Raw genomic sequence first — 18,322 nt, 5'->3', positions numbered from 1 at the left:
ACATGTGTATGTGTCCGATAACATCTGCTATACACGTGTATGTGACCGATAACATCTGCTAAACACGTGTATGTGTCCGATAACATCTGCTAAACACGTGTATGTGTCCGATAACATCTGCTTAGCACGTGCACCGATAACATCTGCTAAACATGTGTATGTGTCCGATAACATCTGCTATACACGTGTATGTGACCGATAACATCTGCTAAACATGTGTATGTGTCCGATAACATCTGCTTAGCACGTTCACCGATAACATCTGCTAAACATGTGTATGTGTCCGATAGCATCTGCTATACACGTGAATGTGACCAATAACATCTGCTAAACACGTGTATGTGTCCGATAACATCTGCTTAGCACGTGCACCGATAACATCTGCTAAACATGTGTATGTGTCCGATAACATCTGCTAAACCCGTGTACCGATAACATCTGCTAAACACGTGTATGTGACGGATAACATCTGCCAAACAAATGTACCGATAACATCTGCTAAACATGTGTATGTGACCGATAACATCTGCTAAACACGTGTATGTGTCCGATAACATCTGCTTAGCACGTGCACCGATAACATCTGCTAAACATGTGTATGTGTCCGATAACATCTGCTATACACGTGTATGTGACCGATAACATCTGCTAAACATGTGTATGTGACCGATAACATCTGCTAAACATGTGTATGTGTCCGATAACATCTGCTAAACACATGTACCGATAACATCTGATAAACACGTGTATGTGTCCGATAACATCTGCTAAACATGTGTATGTGACAGATAACATCTGATAAACACGTGTATGTGACCGATAACTTCTGATAAACACATGTATGTGACCGATAACATCTGATAAACACATGTATGTGTCCGATAACATCTGATAAACACGTGTATGTGACCGATAACATCTGCTAAACATGTGTATGTGTCCGATAACATCTGATAAAGACGTGTATGTGTCCGATAACATCTGCTAAACACGTGTATGTGACCGATAACATCTGATAAACACTTGTATGTGACCGATGACATCTGATAAACACGTGTATGTGACCGATAACATCTGATAAACACGTGTATGTGACCGATAACATTTGATTTGATGAATTTGATTTGATCACCCATTTAAAGCACTAACACAGTCATACTCACAGAGGAGGAGTCAACCCCCAGCTGAGGCAAACAATCTCCATCTCTATCTGCAGGGCACAGTTACTGTCATGTCAGTCACTCTGTCAGCACACCAGACAATTTGGCACTCAAAAGCATGGATTTGCTTTTCACTTTGTGTGTGTGAGCTGTGTCTTTGGGATCAAGTCCAGGGTTCTGCTTTGCCTGCTTGCATTCTCACATGAATCCAGTGTCTCCAGGTTCTAAGAATATCCCCTTCGCCAATCATTTCCTCTTCTAGATTTTCAGTCCGTTATTATGAAGGATGACGAGAGTGGAATAGATCAGTTAGAGGTAGCCTTGAAATCCTGAGAACAGAGAGCGCTTCAGAGGAGAGACAATAAAAGGAAACATAAAACAGGAGAGAGAGAGAGAGAGAGAGAGAGAGAGAGAGAGAGAGAGAGAGAGAGAGAGAGAGAGAGGAGAGAGGGCACACTAGTTCATGTCATCTTCAATCACGTCCCCACGGAGTGCCAGCCTCCCAGCTTCTCCTCCCAGTCCCAGCTTGCCTGCAGGTGGTGTCCTGCTGTCCCCTCTCACCATGCCTGACTTTGCCTGTTGTTTTGGTCACTGGGCTCTCTGCATCCACTACTTGTGTCTGTTAGTAATGATGTGTCTAGCCATATTTCATTTGTAAATGTTGGCATTGTGTTGTGCAATGGTGCAGTCCGTGTTGTAGAATTAGCCACTGTAACCCACCGGGAGTCTCTCTGTCTGTCTTTGAATCTCATTCATTAAAGACTGTGTGCACACACCCATTAATACAGTACAGACATGCACTTTAACAGCTGACAGGGTTGGTTAACTGCTGACGTCAGCACTCGGAGAAACCAAAAAATGTCACATCGAATCATCTAAGGAGGACATGCATTTAACGAGCCTGTGATGTAACGTGACATTTCAATGGCTAGGAGAGTTTTCTTTTTAAATCAAGTCCCTGAAAAATGTATCTAAAATACCAAGCCAGGGAGCGAGAAAGTCCTTCAGTTCTGGGTACCTTATAAGTGGAGCCTGGGCCCCCCTCGATTAATTCTCATTTCTCTGTGAACGCTGTGGAGGCCTGAGTGTCTAAATGCACCTCCAGAAATAGCCTCACAGAGAAGTGGTAAATGAATATTTCAGTTGTGCTGCTGACTGTAAGCCAGGCCAGGCTGAGCCAGATGTGTTTGGATTTTTTAATATTTTTCTCCCCAGGTGTTAACCTGGGCTTTGTTAACAGGGCTTTGCACTTTCTCACCAAACACTTAATCCCTTCCTTTGCATAGGCCAACTCTGTTTTACTGCTGTTTGTTTTCTCCACTTCGTTATATATCTATTTGACATGCAACACACCTAACTGGGGAAAATGGTTAAAGGAGAGTGAGAATGATAAAACGTTACAGAAAGAAAGGACTATAAGAAGACACAAAGCATATTCTGATACAGAATAACCTTTGAACTCACATTTTTATGGCCCTAAAAGAGGTCATTTTGATGAGGAGCTCATCTGCTTATCAGGCTGCTGGTTTCTGTTCTTTGTGGTAGTGAGACACATGTATTCGCAGTATATGACACATGGACCCGGCAAGTAGAACAAACCATATTTATTACACGCTATATACAGACATTTACAGAAATATTCAATATTGACAATAGTTATGCTCCTTTAGGCTTAGGAATCACGTTCATGTTTATAGAGGATGTGCCTTGCTTTAAAAGATAGTTGCTTGTTAGATTGGACACAGGTCGTAACTGTTTTTATACAACTGTTATATTACATTGTTAACTACTGTATGTTCTATGCTTATTGCTAAGAAGGCATATGGCAAACTACCGACTGTAATTATTTGCCAGCAAATAATGGCTAAATAACCATCAAATTAGCTACTTTGGTTTATTTCATATAAATCCATGCTGTATACATAATTATAAACTGGGTGGTTCGAGCACTGAATGCTGATTGACTGACACCCGTGGTATATCAGAACGTATACCACAGGAATGACAAAACATGTATTTTTACTGCTCTAATTACGTTGGTAACCAGTTTATAATAGCAATAAGGCACCTCAGATGTTTGTGGTGTTTGGCCAATATACCACAGCTAAGGGCTGTATCCAGGCATTCCGCTTTGCGTCGTGCGTAAGAACAGCCCTTAGCCGTGGTATATTTTCTATATACCTCCTCGTGCCTTATTGCTTAACTATAAAATGGGTGGTTCGAGCCCTGAATGCTGATTGGCTGACAGCCGTGGTATATCAGACCAATGTATATGACCAATATATATATATATGACCAATATACCACAACTAAGGGCTGTATCCAGGCATTCTGCGATGCGTCGGGCATACGAACAGCCCTTAGCTGTGGTATATTGGTCATATACCACACCCCCTCAGCCCTTATTGCTTAATTATATCACAATGTAATTCAACTTCCAGCAATGTCCAGTTCAGCTCCAGATAATGTGTGTGTGTGTGATACCTTTTCCCTCATGCACTCCCTCACAATCCCAGTGACAGTAAAGGCATCAAGCTAGTAACCAGAAGTAGGGAAGTAGAAACACTTCCTGCGTTGGCCTGAGGTTGTTCCCTAGTACTGTCCTTCTCCCTCTCTGTAGCTCTTTCCTCCCCCTCCCACTTCTCCTCCTCCTTATCCCCAGGCTCTGTGCCAGTCTCCTCTCTGTCAGCCATAGTTGGCTCAGGGGCTGATGAGTAGTCTGGTTGTGTCTTCGGTGGTGATGGCGGTGTGTCCTCGGTGGCTGTGGTGGTGGCTGTGGCTGTGGCTGTGTGTGTGGAGGGCTCATCAGTGCCTGGGGGAGAGCTGTCCAGTGTCTCCTTCTCTACATCAGGCTCCTCTGTAAGCTCAGGGGCATCAGGCACTGTGGGAAACAATAATGAGAAATCTGTCTTCGAAACTGATTACAGGATCCCTAGCCCAAAGCAACAAATCAATCTTCACAAAGAGAGAATATCATGATCAACCACAATTGGCTCGACACTTAGGTCAGGTTGGAGAGGATGAGATGTGTTTTCCAAGACAATGGAGGTAGATAGTGAGGTAAAATACATTTGAGGGACAGGAGAGGGGGCAGGCAGGCGGAGTTGTGGGCAGTGTTGTGTGATTGACATGTGCTGAATTCCTACCACAGAGGTTCTGGTCACATCGCGGCAGGTTGTCTGGACACTTGGAGCACCATTCACCTTCCTCATATGGTTTCTCATCATTAAAGTTACCTCTGAAATGCAAACGGTAACACAGGTCAAGGGTCACTCTGTCAGGGCTGTTAGTCAGGAACCAACCCTAACCCTAACCCCAGAATGGTATTACAATGTCTCTACAGGTGTAACGCTAACCCTAACGCAATCAGTGAAATGCAATGGTAAAGATTCATTATGTTAACTGAACGTCTAAGTGTAGAAATAGGAGATGAATGTGTAATTTAGTCCATGTTCTCTGGTGACATACTTACGCTGGGTAATAATTGCAGACTAGGAAGGTGGCTTTCTCAAAGGACAGCCCCTCCATGGTGTCACAGCGATGAACAGCACAGCCCACTGAGTGAGAGTCCGCCCACACCATCTGAAACATCCCCAGCAGTCTTGTATTGATGTCTTCATCATCATCATCATCATCATCACCATCACCATCACCATGACCACCATGACCACCATCATCACCATCATCATCATCCATCATTACCATCATTACCATCACATCATGACCATCATCACCATCATCATCCCCACCATCATCATCATTACCATCACTAACATCATCATCATCATCATCACCATCATCATCACCACCATCATCACCATCCTCACCATCAACACCATCATCATCACCAACCTCATCACCACCATCATTACCGTCACCACCATCATCCACGCCATCATCATCATCATCATCCCCATCATCACCATCATCCCCATCATCATCCCCATCCTCACCATCATCATCGCCAACCGCATCACCATCATCATCACCACCATCATCACCATCATCACCATCATCATAATCATCATCATCATCATCATCATCATCACCATCATCAACACCACCATCATCACCATCATCATCATCATCATCACCATCATCACCATCATCACCACCATTATTGCCATCACCACCACCATCATCACCATCATCATCACCATCATCAGCATCATCACCACCATCATCCCCATCCTCACCATCATCATCACCAACCTTATCACCATCATCATCACCATCATCCCCATCCTCACCATCATCACCACCATCATCACCATCACCACCATCATCACCATCATCACCACCATTATCACCATCATCATCTCCATCATCACCATCACTATCCTCATCATCATCATCATCATCATCATCATCACCCACTATCACAGGGGTTATACACACAGGAGTAAAGACATAAAGGAATATTCAACCTGTCACAGTTGTAGTACTGTGTTATAAGAAGTCTATTCTACAAATACAGTAACCATTATTTCCCCGTGTCACTCACCTGAGTGTAGTGTCCACACATCTTGTTATCCTGGCAGCTGTTGTTGTTGTAGTGGTAGTCTAGGTGCTCCAGGAACCACTTCTCCATGGCAATGTTGGGGTCAAAGAGTCCGTTGGACACAAACAGGTTCTCTCCCATGTTCAGCTCCTCTAGATCCGGGTTGTGCTCCCATATACACTTCACAGCATAGCCCTCAGCTATGATCTTCAGCTTCTCATCCCATTTCTGAAGGGGAAAAAGAGACAAACTATCGTATTACTGTCGACTACCGATAATCTGCTTGACTGCTACCTGTCATCTGTACAGATGTAGTGCAGCAGACTGAACGACAGAGGGAGACATTAACCAACATTGAGGACCAAAACAGAACTCTTTGTACATAGCCTGCTATGCAACTCTATTATATCAGTGTTCCAATGGTGTACAACTTCTAACTACTTCAAATTAATCATTCTATTCGGCATATCCACCACATTGCAAGTAAGTTTCATCCTAAAATCACATCTGTTCTAATACTCTGATTCTAAAGAGGGAAAAATGAATTTTTGCAAATGGCATTCTAAACCAACAGCGATTATCCTCGCTCTACCCCTATCTAAACACCAAACGTTCAGGGTTGATATAGATAGCACAGCACTGGCAGATTGTAATACAAGAGGTATGCTTATAAAAACATTGGAGTTTGGAGATGACACTCTACTGCTAATGGTTTTTAATTTATCTATTTCTTTATTTGATGTATGTGCCAATTTATACTACCCTAATAATTGAACAATTCCTGACTCGGCCACCCGCCAGTCGACATTGGTATTTCCTTCTAATACTGTCTGTAGCAAGAGGAATTTCCTTCTAATACTGCCTGGAGCAAGAGGAATTTCCTTGTAATACTGCCTGGAGCAAGAGGAATTTCCTTATAATACTGCCTGTAGCAAGAGGAATTTCCTTGTAATACTGCCTGTAGCAAGAGGAATTTCCTTGTAATACTGCCTGTAGCAAGAGGAATTTCCTTGTAATACTGCCTGGAGCAAGAGGAATTTCCTTGTAATACTGCCTGGAGCAAGAGGAATTTCCTTGTAATACTGCCTGGAGCAAGAGGAATTTCCTTGTAATACTGCCTGTAGCAAGAGGAATTTCCTTGTAATACTGCCTGGAGCAAGAGGAATTTCCTTGTAATACTGCCTGTAGCAAGAGGAATTTCCTTGTAATACTGCCTGGAGCAAGAGGAATTTCCTTGTAATACTGTCTGTAGCAAGAGGAATTTCCTTGTAATACTGCCTGTAGCAAGAGGAATTTCCTTGTAATACTGCCTGTAGCAAGAGGAATTTCCTTGTAATACTGCCTGTAGCAAGAGGAATTTCCTTGTAATACTGCCTATAGCAAGAGGAATTTCCTTGTAATGCTGCCTGGAGCAAGAGGAATTTCCTTGTAATACTGCCTGTAGCAAGAGGAATTTCCTTGTAATGCTGCCTGGAGCAAGAGGAATTTCCTTGTAATACATTTACATTTAAGTCATTTAGCAGACGCTCTTATCCAGAGCGACTTACAAATAATACTGCCTATAGCAAGAGGAATTTCCTTCTAATACTGCCTGTAGCAAGAGGAATTTCCTTGTAATACTGCCTGGAGCAAGAGGAATTTCCTTGTAATACTGCCTATAGCAAGAGGAATTTCCTTGTAATACTGCCTGGAGCAAGAGGAATTTCCTTGTAATACTGCCTATAGCAAGAGGAATTTCCTTCTAATACTGCCTGTAGCAAGAGGAATTTCCTTGTAATACTGCCTGGAGCAAGAGGAATTTCCTTGTAATACTGCCTGTAGCAAGAGGAATTTCCTTGTAATACTGCCTGGAGCAAGAGGAATTTCCTTGTAATACTGCCTGGAGCAAGAGGAATTTCCTTCTAATACTGCCTGTAGCAAGAGGAATTTCCTTGTAATACTGCCTGGAGCAAGAGGAATTTCCTTGTAATACTGCCTATAGCAAGAGGAATTTCCTTGTAATACTGCCTGGAGCAAGAGGAATTTCCTTGTAATACTGCCTATAGCAAGAGGATAGCAAGAGGAATTTCCTTGTAATACTGCCTGTAGCAAGAGGAATTTCCTTGTAATACTGTCTGTAGCAAGAGGAATTTCCTTGTAATACTGCCTGGAGCAAGAGGAATTTCCTTCTCCGCTATTGAAATGTTAATACCTCAAACCGATAAGGGATGGTTTGTTATGTTAACAAAGGAGGAAGAGAATGACTATGTCTGTCTAAAAGGGTCCTCTTTAACTTTAGACATAAACCATACTGTACATTACATTAGTCACCCCTTTAACTAGACATAAACCTTTAACCATACTATACATTACATTAGTCACACCTTTAACTTTAGACATAAACCATACTGTACATTACATTAGTCACACCTTTAACTAGACATAAACCATACTGTACATTACATTAGTCACACCTTTAACGATACATAAACCATACTGTACATTAGTCACACCTTTAACTAGACATAAACCATACTGTACATTACATTAGTCACCCCTTTAACTAGACATAAACCATACTGTACATTACATTAGTCACACCTTTAACTTTAGACATAAACCATACTGTACATTACATTAGTCACCCCTTTAACTAGACATAAACCATACTGTACATTACATTAGTCACCCCTTTAACTAGACATAAACCATACTGTACATTACATTAGTCACACCTTTAACTATACATAAACCATACTGTACATTAGTCACACCTTTAACTAGACATAAACCATACTGTTCATTACATTAGTCACCCCTTTAACTTTAGACATAAACCATACTGTACATTACATTAGTCACCCCTTTAACTAGACATAAACCATACTGTACATTACATTAGTCACACCTTTAACTAGACATAAACCATACTGTACATTACATTAGTCACCCCTTTAACTAGACATAAACCATTAGTCACTGTACATTACATTAGTTAGTCACCCCTTTAACTAGACATAAACCATACTGTACATTACATTAGTCACCCCTTTAACTAGACATAAACCATACTGTACATTACATTAGTCACCCCTTTAACTTTAGACATAAACCATACTGTACATTACATTAGTCACACCTTTAACTAGACATAAACCATACTGTACATTACATTAGTCACCCCTTTAACTAGACATAAACCATACTGTACATTACATTAGTCACACCTTTAACTAGACATAAACCATACTGTACATTACATTAGTCACCCCTTTAACTAGACATAAACCATACTGTACATTACATTAGTCACCCCTTTAACTAGACATAAACCATACTGTACATTACATTAGTCACCCCTTTAACTAGACATAAACCATACTGTACATTACATTAGTCACCCTTTAACTTTAGACATAAACCATACTGTACATTACATTAGTCACACCTTTAACTAGACATAAACCATACTGTACATTACATTAGTCACCCCTTTAACTAGATATAAACCATACTGTACATTACATTAGTCACACCTTTAACTAGACATAAACCATACTGTACATTACATTAGTCACCCCTTTAACTAGACATAAACCATACTGTACATTACATTAGTCACCCCTTTAACTAGACATAAACCATACTGTACATTACATTAGTCACCCCTTTAACTAGACATAAACCATACTGTACATTACATTAGTCACCCCTTTAACTAGACATAAACCATACTGTACATTACATTAGTCACCCCTTTAACTAGACATAAACCATACTATACATTACATTAGTCACCCCTTTAACTAGACATAAACCATACTGTGCATTACATTAGTCACCCCTTTAACTATACATAAACCATACTGTACATTACATTAGTCACACCTTTAACTAGACATAAACCATACTGTACATTACATTAGTCACACCTTTAACTTTAGACATAAACCATACTGTGCATTACATTAGTCACCCCTTTAACTAGACATAAACCATACTGTACATTACATTAGTCACACCTTTAACTAGACATAAACCATACTATACATTACATTAGTCACCCCTTTAACTAGACATAAACCATACTGTGCATTACATTAGTCACCCCTTTAACTAGACATAAACCATACTGTACATTACATTAGTCACACCTTTAACTAGACATAAACCATACTGTACATTACATTAGTCACACCTTTAACTATACATAAACCATACTGTACATTACATTAGTCACACCTTTAACTTTAGACATAAACCATACTGTACATTACATTAGTCACACCTTTAACTTTAGACATAAACCATACTGTACATTACATTAGTCACCCCTTTAACTAGACATAAACCATACTGTACATTACATTAGTCACACCTTTAACGATACATAAACCATACTGTACATTAGTCACACCTTTAACTATACATAAACCATACTGTACATTACATTAGTCACACCTTTGACTTTAGACATAAACCATACTGTACATTACATTAGTCACACCGTTAACTTTAGACATAAACCATACTGTACATTACATTAGTCACACCTTTAACGATACATAAACCATACTGTACATTAGTCACACCTTTAACTATACATAAACCATACTGTACATTACATTAGTCACACCTTTAACTAGACATAAACCATACTGTACATTACATTAGTCACCCCTTTAATTAGACATAAACCATACTATACATTACATTAGTCACACCTTTAACTTTAGACATAAGCCATACTGTACATTACATTAGTTGCCCCTTTAACTAGACATAAACCATACTGTACATTACATTAGTCACCCCTTTAACTAGACATAAACCATACTGTACATTACATTAGTCACACATTTAACTTGACATAAACCATACTGTACATTACATTAGTCACACCTTTAACTAGACATAAACCATACTGTACATTACATTAGTCACCCCTTTAACTTTAGACATAAACCATACTGTACATTACATTAGTCACACCTTTAACTAGACATAAACCATACTGTACATTACATTAGTCACCCCTTTAACTTTAGACATAAACCATACTGTACATTACATTAGTCACACCTTTAACTAGACATAAACCATACTGTACATTACATTAGTCACACCTTTAACTTTAACTTTAGACATAAACCATACTGTACATTACATTAGTCACACCTTTAACTAGACATAAACCATACTGTACATTACATTAGTCACACCTTTAACTAGACATAAACCATACTGTACATTACATTAGTCACACCTTTAACTAGACATAAACCATACTGTACATTACATTAGTCACACCTTTAACTTTAGACATAAACCATACTGTACATTACATTAGTCACACCTTTAACTAGACATAAACCATACTGTACATTACATTAGTCACACCTTTAACTAGACATAAACCATACTGTACATTACATTAGTCACACCTTTAACTAGATATAAATCATACTCTACATTACATTAGTCACACCTTTAACTAGACATAAACCATACTGTACATTACATTAGTCACACCTTTAACTAGACATAAATCATACTCTACATTACATTAGTCACACCAACATTCCCATGTAAACCACATCCTCCTTTGTATGATCCTTCCTTATTAAATCAAACCTTTTACGAAGGAACTTATAAGGAACCTTTCAGTAATATGGGTAGTAGTGGTTGAGGAATGTGAATTTATCCCACATAGTTTCAGTGTCACGAATTCCGCTGAAGTTGGTCCCTCTCCTTGTTCGGTGGAATGTCCTTGATTTTCCATGTGCTGGACACAGCATCTAATGCTGACCAGATGGTCAGGGGGACGCCTTTGTTTTCTCTGGCTGAAGCATGACAAACATGTACAGCTCTGTTTGCCCAAGAACAGAGAGAAGAAGATCTGATGTCCTGAGGCTTGGATGCAAGATGTTGTGGAATTTCAACTAGTATCCCCGGCCTCCAACACAAGACCTCTGTTTGTTTAGAGTCATGGGGTGACTGGACAAATAAACTGAACTTCACATGACTCCACACTGGACGTCTCTGTCTGGACAGGTCATGATACAAAGACAATACGCGTTCGTACAATACTGCATCTCTTCGAACCAATTACCACCATAACATTTGGCGAGCTAAATCAAGATCAAGCCTTATCTGTGCCATCTTATCCTCTTGCTCATTACAATACTTGTATAGGAATTGAACTGAACGTAAGGAGTTCGTACTGGAAGCAGAGAAGTCAGACGCAGGAGAGCAAAAAACTGTGTTTCCAAACGGCGCAGTTTAATAACAACAACAAAAAACACTGGGAAATAGAACATTCAAATAATGGGCTCATAACCTGACGCACACCAGGACAGACGTGCACAAGCTCTTACAATAAACAATCACATGAGGAGGAACAGAGGGTTAAATACACATGTAATTAATGGGATTGGAACCAGGTGTGACGGAAGACAAGACAAAACCAAAGAAAAATGAAAAGAGGATCAGCGATGGCTAGATGGTCGGTGACAGATGAAATCTGTTTCAATCAATTGATCACCAAGTAGTGACGTAGAAAGCTGTGATATATGAGTCAATGACCTATGGCTATGTTTTGAAACACCCATTAAAATGTCATTGAATCTTCCATAAAAATACAAATAAAAAGTGACATTAATTTCTTGTTTCAAATAGGTATGTTCTGTTTATTCTTGTATAGTCCACATGATCTGTCTTTCTCCAAGTAATTTATTACTGTGATGTTTTGACGGACATTCCTGTCCCAGGACATATAATAAACTGTCATTCACAGAAGGTAAGGATGATGCAATGCTTCACACAGGAAGTTACTGTTTAACTGTTGGAATGTTGCGGTTTTGTTGGTCATGATGACTCATGATTCCACTCAACTGCAATTAATGCTTTAATGCTATGAATTAATGATATGAACCCATTCATGAAAATGGCCTCGGTGTTGCGTTCATCTGAACAGAGAGACAGGCAGAGACCTGTCCCTGAGACAGTCAGATATGTATTAGGTACGATCCATCTTCTGCGGCACTGTGGTAAATGTTCTGCACAACAAGCGACTTGTCATTTATGACATGCTGATGTCATGTCAAAGCCATGGCCATGACACTGTAGATGCAGGCAGAGTTCAGTTTTGATGCAAGACCGTTTTAAAGCTGAATACTTTTTAGATATTTTAAGGTACTGAAGCACCCATTTCATGTACAATACTGAACAACTGGCAGCATTGCACAAGCATAAATATCAATCAAAAATCCCCTCAACAGAAGAACCTATGTACCTACATCCACCTGAGATCAATTGTAATACATGTTAACCCCATGAGAACAACAAGTATAACTAACCACACCAGGTGACGGAAGTCAAAACAGGGGTAAACTCCATCAATCCCACCAGCCATACAGTAGTATCCCAATATCCAAGAAGCTCCTCACCACAAAGGTCTAAAACGTATTATTTCTACCTATTCTGATGCAGAGGTGCCCAGACTGAACCCATCCCACAGTGGACAGGTAGAGAACCTCCTATCCGCCCCCCAGTCATGCTGCCCTTACCACTTTATGCATGTAGGTGGAATTGGGCACCACCTGGCCACGGTAGCTGTTGTGCAGCTCCACGAGGGTCTCTGCGTCGTCCTCGCTCAGCTGGCAAGAGGCTGGACACAGGGTGATGATGACATAGAATCCCATCAGGCCAGCCCAGAGAAGTGTCCCCCTCAGCATGTCTAAGGCAGTAAAGTCCTCTCTTTCTCTCTCTCTCAAGGGTCACTTCAGATGTCTGACGGTATCAGAGGGTGTTGCTGTATGTGAATGTGTGTTTCCAGTGTGTAGATGTGTGTTCTGTGAGTATGTGTGTGTGTGAAAATCTTTCTTTTGGTCAATGTACTTGTATGTGTACTTATAGTGTATGTGTGTATAGTGTGTGTATAGTGTCTGCTTCAGCTGCTCTGTCTCTTCTCCTCTTGGATCTCAGGCTGGAGATATTAAGAGGGAGTGACTCCACCCCGCTCTCAACAGGAGAACACCCACACCACCCTCACCCTCACCAGGTCACATTACACGCTGCTCTGACTGGTACGCACCGACACCACTTGAAAACAATCGGCCTATTCTTACGAATCTGGTGTGATTTCAGGCTGGACACAGACACAGATCGAGATACGTTGAGATACAGATACTGTTCAAATCTCTGACTCACACGCAGTTGGCCTTCACTCTGTGCTCTCAACACGGAGTCAGGACACAGATTTCCCCATAGTGCACCTGACAGGAAAGATCTTAAATCCAAACATGGGAAGAGTGAGCAGCATCAGGCAGTTGACCTATGTTGTGTTGTATCTCACCCCAGTGTCATATTGACTTTCATTCTCCTTCCGTTACAGCTCTTCATAACAGAGGAATTTCCATAGCTGATAAAGAATGTAATGTGATCCTATGCGTTGGGTTGAGTGGGACGTGATTCACTTGGCACATGCACATCTCTGTACCATCAACATTTGGTAGCTACCAGACTCTTTTCAGCAATCCACCTCAAAGTGGTCATTCAGATTTCAATTTTAATTTCCATGAATGCATTCCTTATGACAATCAAATTAAAGAAATGCTTATTAATATTAGGGACACATTCCTAAGTCCTGAATTGCAACGGGATTTCATGATTTCAGTTATGACAAATGTAACAAACAAAGCAGTCTCCCCAGTCCATAATTCATAGAATCCTGCTGGAACCGGGGAATGTCCCATTGCTCACACCAGGGTGTTTTTACACGGGGTCTTTGTAAGGTTCAGGGCAGTACGTTCAGCACACTGAGACCCTTCCATACATTTTTCTCAATACTACTTCATGAAGACATACCCAGTATGAGTCTATGAGAGACAGGGGTTTTGCACAGCAGTAAAACAACAGATTTGAGCATGTGATGTTTGCTGTCATTCAGTCTAGTGGTTAACATTCCATTCATGAATTACATATGCGGTAGGTATCAGTCATATTGGAGTGTTCACAGGAAAGGTTTATTTCATTTTTTTTTTGCGTCACTAGAGCCATAGAGGGTGTGGACCTCTGAGCTCCTTAAAACTTCATTAGACCAGAGAAGTGGGGCCAAGTCCCTCACATACACATAGCAACCAAACACTCCAGCTGTCCATGGTCAGTAGCTCGGTATGCACAGGTTTAGCTGAATCAACTGAAAGCTGAGACCTGATAAGCTGATCCTGAACCCTCCCAAAAGCCCTTATCCAGAATGTGCTCCGTGACTGTAATGCCACAGGGAGCACAAGTATTAGAGCCGTTCTGAGAAACCTTGCCTGAGAGAAAAGCTTTCAAAACAACTACGACTTACTTACAGGAAATGTACAATATTACTACCAGCTGAGAAGAGGATTGCATCATTTCATGACGTCACGTCTCCACAGAAAGGATCTCTCCGCAATGTGCTGTATCTCAAATACACACCCTGGTATCCATCCCTCTCTACACAATGTGTTTGTGTGCTTTAGCAACTTAATGGACGTAGGGCTTGTTTTTCTCACACATTAAGTAGATTCATGCGCAGGCAGTAAGGGAGTAATTTATGAGGACTTGTCCATGGATCCGCCCAAGATGTCCTGCCATAGTGGAAGAGCCATTTCTCCCTGGCTAAATAAGAGCAGAAACCACAACTCGTTAATCCGAGCCACATCTGAATTAATCCAAATCAGATACATACATTTTTCAGTGATGGAACACAACAACAACATGTCACGAACTTGCACTTCGCTTGTTTTTCTCTGTCATAATCTTACCTGTTATCTTTCATGCAGGGCTAAATGGATGATTCGACTAGGCCTTTCTGAGTCCTGGTTGTTACTTATCAATTGTTGTTTTTCTAGGACACAGCTTTCATGGTTGCAAATGCAGTTTGATATCAAAAGTACATACCACTACAACACTTGCATGAGCACGAGCAGCCTCACTTTGTCTTTATTCAATAACACCACGTTCAGTGAGTTTATCTCAGCCTACTATCTCAGAGGTCTTAGCAAAGGGATGAATGGTTAAGACAACAACATAAAGGCATTAGGCCTTTATCCTGATCCCTCATCCTGTCCTGGGGTGTTTCAGATGTTCACCGTAGATGTATCCCTCGTCCTCCAGCATCATACCTGCCTTGGTCTTGACTGGATTCAGCAGGCCTATGACAGGCTTCAGATGGCCAGAGGAGAGCTCTGGAGATCCACACTTTTCAGGGATCTAGAGTCCAGTGCTGAAGTCATGGTCAGCTATGGTACAGGTTTACACACCCCAGGGCTGCCTGTGCCCCTTTGACCTGACCCAAGCCATGGTTGAGCAAAAAGATTAAGTCCAATCTCAGATTACTTTCCAAGAGCTTGTTGATATTGAACAAAGCTCAGTATGTTTGATTGTTCTCTCTCTCTCTCTCTCTCTTTCTTTCTCTCTCTCTCTTTCTCGGAGGACCTGAGCCCTAGGACCATGCCTCAGGACTACCTGGCCTGATGACTCCTTGCTGTCCCCAGTCCACCTGGCCGTGCTGCTGCTCCAGATTCAACTATTCTGCCTGCGGCTGTGGAACCCTGACCTGTTCACCGGACGTGCTAACTTGTCCCTGACCTGCTGTTTTCAACTCTCTAGAGACAGCAGTAGCTGTAGAGATACTATGAATGATCGGCTATGAAAAGCCAACTGACATGTACTCCTGAGGTGCTGACCTGTTGCACCCTCGACATCCACTGTGATTATTATTATTTGACCCTGCTGGTCATCTATGAACATTTTAACATCTTGGCCATGTTCTGTTATAATCTCCACCCGGCACAGACAGAAGAGGACTGGCCACTCCTCATAGCCTGTTTCCTCTCTAGGTTTCTTCCTAGGTTCTGGCCTTTCTAGGGAGTTTTTCCTAGCCACCGTGCTTCTATCTGCATTGCTTGCTGTTTGGGGTTTTAGGCCAGGTTTCTGTACAGCACTTTGAGATATCAGCTGATGTAAGAAGGGCTTTATAAATACATTTGATTTGATGGTTATGAATGGGGTGAAAATAACAATTCTTTCAAAGTGACACAGAGGCTAGTTTTACATGTCCAAGTGTGAGGAAACATTCTGAATGACAGTGATTACATGAGTGGAGATTATGATGATTTTATTGTCCATTACAAAAACTTAAAATCATACAACCATCAACTTCAGCATGGTAACCAATGTTTGATTGATTGATTTATTTCACCTTTATTTAACAAGGTAGGCCAGTTGAGAACAATTCTCATTTACAACTGTGACCTGGCCAAGATAAAGCAAAACAGTGCGACAAAAACAACACAGAGTTACACATAGGATAAACAATCATACAGTCAATAATGCAATAGAAAAATCTGTATACAGTGTGTGCAAAAGAAGTAAGGAGGTAAGGCAATAAATAGGCCAATAGTGGCAAAGTAATTACAATTTAGCAATTTACACTGGAGTGATATATGTGCAGATGAGGATGTGCCAGTAGAAATACTGGTGTGCAAAAGAGCAGAAAACAAAAACAAATATGAGTATGAGGTAGGTAGTTGGATGGGCTATTTACAGATGGGCTATGTACAGCTGCGGCGATCTGTAAGTTGCTCTGACAGCTGACGCTTAAAGTTAGTGAAGGGAATACAAGTCTCCAACTTCAGCGATTTTTGCAGTTCGTTCGAACTGGAAGGAAAGGCGGCCAAATGAGGTGTTGGCTTTGGGGATGACCAGTGAGATATACCTGCTGGAGCGCGTGCTACGTAGGTGGGTGTTGCTATGATGACCAGTGAGCTGAGATAAAGCGGAGATTAACCTAGCAAAGACTTATAGATGACCTGGAGCCAGTGGGTTTGGCGAAGAATATGTAGCGAGGACCAGCCAACGAGAGCATACAGGTCGCATTGGTGGGTAGTATATGGGGCTTTGGTGACAAAACGGATGGCACTGTGATAGACTACATCCAATTTGCAGAGTAGAGTGTTGGAGGCTATTTTGTAAATGACATCGCCGAAGTCAAGGATTGGTAGGATAGTCAGTTTTACGAGGGTATGTTTGGCAGCAATAGGAAGCCGATTCTAGATTTAACTTTGGATTGGAGATGCTTAATGTGAGTCTGGAAGGAGAGTTTACAGTCTAGCCAGACACCTAGGTATTTATTGTTGTCCACAAATTCTAAGTCAGAACCGTCCAGATTAGTGATGCTCATCGGGCGGGCAGGTGCGGGCAGCGATTGGTTGAAGAACATAAATCTCGTTTTACTAGCTATTAAGAGCAGTTGGAGGCCACGGAAGGAGTGTTGTATGGCGTTGAAGCTCATTTGGAGGTTTGTTAACACAGTGTCCAAAGAAGGGCCAGATGTATACAGAATGGTGTTGTCTGCGAAGAGGTGGATCAAAGAATCACCAGCAGCAAGAGCGACGTCATTGATATATACAGAGAAAAGAGTCTGCCCCATAATTGAACCCTGTGGCACCCCCATAGAGACTGCCATGAAGTGCAGAAACACTCTTTTTGGAAGTGTTCCATCCTGCTTATCATATTGTAGCGATCCTCGTCCTATGAGACACTTAACAATTCCCACCAAGTGAGTTATTGCTATTGGTGCGATGAATAGGGTGTTTGCCTTTCACCCCACCGACCTGGGTTCACTGCTGTGCGCTGCAATATTATC

General features: G+C 41.2%; 1 protein-coding gene across 1 annotated transcript; it reads right to left on the bottom strand.

Annotated features, from left to right (window-relative positions):
* Nucleotides 1-2,749: 2,749 nt before the first annotated feature.
* LOC135504408 (peptidase inhibitor 16-like) lies at nt 2,750-13,637 on the bottom strand. Its single transcript, XM_064922990.1, has 5 exons — nt 13,209-13,637; nt 5,665-5,889; nt 4,633-4,742; nt 4,307-4,398; nt 2,750-4,041 (listed from the first exon to the last, which is right to left on the bottom strand). The coding sequence occupies exons 1-5, from the start codon at nt 13,374-13,376 to the stop codon at nt 3,665-3,667; spliced, it is 972 nt and encodes a 323-aa protein (XP_064779062.1). The 5' UTR covers nt 13,377-13,637; the 3' UTR covers nt 2,750-3,664.
* Nucleotides 13,638-18,322: the final 4,685 nt, after the last annotated feature.

This window comes from Oncorhynchus masou, chromosome 18, assembly GCF_036934945.1.
Source record: "Oncorhynchus masou masou isolate Uvic2021 chromosome 18, UVic_Omas_1.1, whole genome shotgun sequence".
In the NCBI taxonomy this organism is placed as follows: Eukaryota; Metazoa; Chordata; class Actinopteri; order Salmoniformes; family Salmonidae; genus Oncorhynchus; species Oncorhynchus masou.
This window is presented reverse-complemented; position numbering and strand designations above follow the sequence as displayed.

What these genes read in the sequence shown, in the direction of transcription:
- LOC135504408 (XM_064922990.1), bottom strand. Translation starts at nt 13,376, where the DNA reads ATGCTGAGGGGGACACTTCTCTGGGCTGGCCTGATGGGATTCTATGTC. An exon ending in CCACCTACATGCATAAAGTG is followed by an intron (nt 5,890 to 13,208) that starts GTAAGGGCAGCA and finishes TTTCCCCTTCAG; the next exon opens with AAATGGGATGAGAAGCTGAA. An exon ending in TGTGTGGACACTACACTCAG is followed by an intron (nt 4,743 to 5,664) that starts GTGAGTGACACG and finishes GGGATGTTTCAG; the next exon opens with ATGGTGTGGGCGGACTCTCA.